Source organism: Aspergillus pseudotamarii (genome assembly GCF_009193445.1).
Source record: "Aspergillus pseudotamarii strain CBS 117625 unplaced genomic scaffold BDV38scaffold_57, whole genome shotgun sequence".
Taxonomy (NCBI): Eukaryota; Fungi; Ascomycota; class Eurotiomycetes; order Eurotiales; family Aspergillaceae; genus Aspergillus; species Aspergillus pseudotamarii.
In genome coordinates, this window is record NW_022475071.1 from 244,945 (window position 1) to 248,245 (window position 3,301).

At 50.7% G+C, this 3,301-nt stretch overlaps 1 protein-coding gene across 1 annotated transcript; it reads left to right on the forward strand.

The window, feature by feature from the left end:
* Positions 1 to 973: 973 nt before the first annotated feature.
* Positions 974 to 3,107, forward strand: BDV38DRAFT_168608 (serine carboxypeptidase S28-domain-containing protein). Its single transcript, XM_032051912.1, has 3 exons — positions 974 to 1,424; positions 1,492 to 1,706; positions 1,769 to 3,107. Exons 1-3 carry the CDS (start codon positions 1,206 to 1,208, stop codon positions 3,033 to 3,035), a joined length of 1,701 nt encoding a protein of 566 aa, XP_031910230.1. The 5' UTR covers positions 974 to 1,205; the 3' UTR covers positions 3,036 to 3,107.
* Positions 3,108 to 3,301: the final 194 nt, after the last annotated feature.

A 3,301-nucleotide genomic window follows, 5' to 3' on the forward strand; every position in this document is an offset into this window, starting at 1 on the left:
GCTCTATAACTAAGCTCAGCCTGATGCAGAAAATGTCCGTTGTCAGTACGCCGTGCGAAGTACTTCTTCCAAAGAATCGACCCTAGCATTGTGGGGAAGGAGAGAGAAGATCAAGTGGTGATTTGCTGAGCAATGGGCTCGGACTCCGTGTCTGCGCCGAACCCTGAGGAGCATTTTCACTCGGATGAATGTGGAGTGACCCCGTTCGATTGGGCGAGTTTCCATTGCCAAGTCTTTTAGTCGAGGGGATTCGGAAGATACGTTTGGACACTCGCTGAACAGCCTCGTTGGATGGTGCACAGTCAGAATTAAAAATAAATCCAAGCATGGCCCCCACAACATCCTTCATGTTGATCCCATTTTCTAACACGAGGGTGGTGAGCATGGACATGGAGATGAGGTGGTATATTGACAGACAGAGAAACAACAAGGCTTCATTTGGATTAAGATAGGGATTCCGAACAAGCCGTGTCTTAGTAGTATTTACAAGGACTAAAATCTATATTAGTTCTAACTAAATGTGATCTAGTCACGACCCATCAATATTGACTTAAATCGATTAAGATAACAACGTTACAATTATATTATTTTCCCTAATTTGTCAAGAGATCTGCAGGCACTGGACCCTGGAAGTTGACAGCACCGTTTTTTCAATCATTAGGCAACAATTCGATTCTTCAGATGGTTAAAGGCATAGGCTCTTTTTGGCCCCAGGCTATGCATCTCATCGACTGGACTTAGTCAATCACATCCTCTTTGGGGAAATCCTATATCACACAGCCTTGTGCATGCTTGAGGCTCAGAGGCGGTCTGGTCTGTTCAATTATCCCAACTCTCGCTGAACAGACTATCACCCACACTACTGATGCCCCACCACATGAACGAGCACCGTATGACTAGTCGATTCTTGCAAACGAAGACGGTAATTCGTTCCATTATGAACGCCCCGACAAACGTGGGCCCAATGTCAATATAAGCCTCGCGCCGATCACTGTTCAGGCAATTTCACTTCCGTGCAGGGTAGTATCACTTAGCCTGACATGAAAATGGGTGCTAGTCATAGTCTCCGCGCTGAATGAGCAACTAGTAACAGGGAACAAGATGCATGGGTCTAGCTGCGGCCGATAAGCTATAAGTAAGTGAGTTCGCCCTCGGTGAGGTCTTGTTAATCCAAGACCCAAAAGCATCATAGCGAGTGATCCATAATGGTGTCCCTCAAGCTTACATTTTCGAAGGCCCTCCTCACACTGCTGGTGGGCCAGTCTGCTGCCCTAGGCTTTCTCCCCGGCATCAAGGCCAACAACCTGCAACTCGCTTCGGTACTAGGTATCGATGGTCATACCGCCAGGTTCAATCCTGAAAAGATCGCAGAGACCGCGGTTTCCCGCGGTTCTGGCTCAGAGGTACCCGCCCGGCGGATATCGGTATGTTTTTTTTTCTTTACCTATCAAGCTTTCTAAAATATGATGTGGTATCTAACTCGGCGTTTAGATCCCGATTGATCATGACGATCCATCTGTGGGTAGCTATCAGAACCGCTACTGGGTTTCAACAGACTTCTACAAGCCTGGTGGTCCCGTCTTTGTTTTAGACGCCGGTGAAGGCAATGCCTACTCCGTCGCGCAATCATATCTCGGCGGATCGGACAACTTCTTTGCGGAGTACCTGAAGGAATTCCATGGGCTTGGTCTTGTGTGGGAGCATCGGTGAGAACCCCAACCATAGCCATCACTTAGTGCTTGATCGCTAACGTCCAGTCCGACTGAAGTTACTATGGTGACTCTCTGCCTTTCCCTGTCAACACTAGCACTCCCAACGAGCATTTCAAGTACCTCACCAACAGCCAAGCACTAGCCGACCTTCCATATTTCGCTGAGAAATTCACTCTCAACGGGACGGACTTGAGCCCCAAGTCTACTCCCTGGGTCATGCTCGGTGGCTCATACCCGGGCATGCGCGCGGCGTTCACCCGCAACGAGTACCCGGACACCATCTTCGCCTCGTTCGCCATGTCCGCTCCCGTCGAAGCCCGCGTCAACATGACCATCTATTTCGAGCAAGTCTACCGCGGCATGGTTGCGAACGGACTGGGCGGCTGCGCCAAGGACCTCAAGGCCATCAACGACTACATCGACAGCCAACTAGACAAGAAGGGCCAAGCCGCCGACGCCATCAAGGAACTCTTTCTCGGCAAGGAAGGCATCCCCAACTCCAACGGCGACTTTACCGCCGCGCTCGGAAGCATCTACAACCTCTTCCAGAGCTACGGCGTCGAAGGCGGCGAAGAGAGTCTCTCCCAACTCTGCGGCTACCTCGACAAAAACGCCAGTCCCAACGGCATCGCCCGGAAAGTCGGAGTCAAGGAACTGACCGAGAAATTCGCCGCCTGGCCCCCGCTCCTGTACCTCATCAACCAGTGGGGCAGCCAGGTCGGTGACGGCAACTCCAACTGCAAGGGCCAGAACAATTCCACCGAGACCATCTGCGAGCTGGGCGGGCAGTTCACCGACCCCGACACCATCAGCTGGACCTGGCAGTATTGCACCGAATGGGGCTATCTCCAGGCCGACAACGTGGGCCCTCACTCCCTACTCTCTAAGTACCAGTCCCTGGCATACCAGCAATCCCTTTGCTACCGACAGTTCCCCGGCGCAAAGCAGAGCGGCCTGCTCCCCGAACACCCGGAGGCGAAAGAGACAAATGCCGAAACAGGTGGGTGGACCATCCGTCCTTCCAATGTCTTCTGGAGTGCAGGCGAGTTCGACCCCTGGCGGACATTGACGCCCTTGTCGAACGAGACATTCGCGCCGAAGGGTGTGCAGATCTCCACCAATATCCCCAAGTGTGGTGTTGAGACCCCCGAAAATGTGCTCTTCGGCTATGTCATTCCGAGAGCCGAGCATTGCTTTGACTATGACCTGAGTTATAAGCCGGCTGACAAGTCACGGAAGTTGTTCAGCCTGGCTTTGAAGAAGTGGCTCCCATGCTGGCGGGCGGAACATGCTCCTAAGGGAGTCCAGAGGAAGTGGATGTAAATATGAGGTCGGAAGCTGGGGATAAAGATTTTCTTCTTTTTTGTTATTATATTTTCCTGGGTATATAATATGTGATGGGTTTGGTTACAGGGTTAGATGAGATATGGTTTGACACAAATGAAGATATGGGATGAATATATCACTCAGTTCAAAATAAAGGAGTGAAGAAGTCCTGTACTGCAAGTACTCCGTAGTGACGGAATAATAATAATCATTAAATTGAACATGAAAAGTCATAAACCTTCTCTTAAAAAAGAAACCCCCCC

What these genes read in the sequence shown, in the direction of transcription:
- BDV38DRAFT_168608 (XM_032051912.1), top strand. Translation starts at nt 1,206, where the DNA reads ATGGTGTCCCTCAAGCTTACATTTTCGAAGGCCCTCCTCACACTGCTG. An exon ending in TACCCGCCCGGCGGATATCG is followed by an intron (nt 1,425 to 1,491) that starts GTATGTTTTTTT and finishes CTCGGCGTTTAG; the next exon opens with ATCCCGATTGATCATGACGA. An exon ending in GGTCTTGTGTGGGAGCATCG is followed by an intron (nt 1,707 to 1,768) that starts GTGAGAACCCCA and finishes GTCCGACTGAAG; the next exon opens with TTACTATGGTGACTCTCTGC.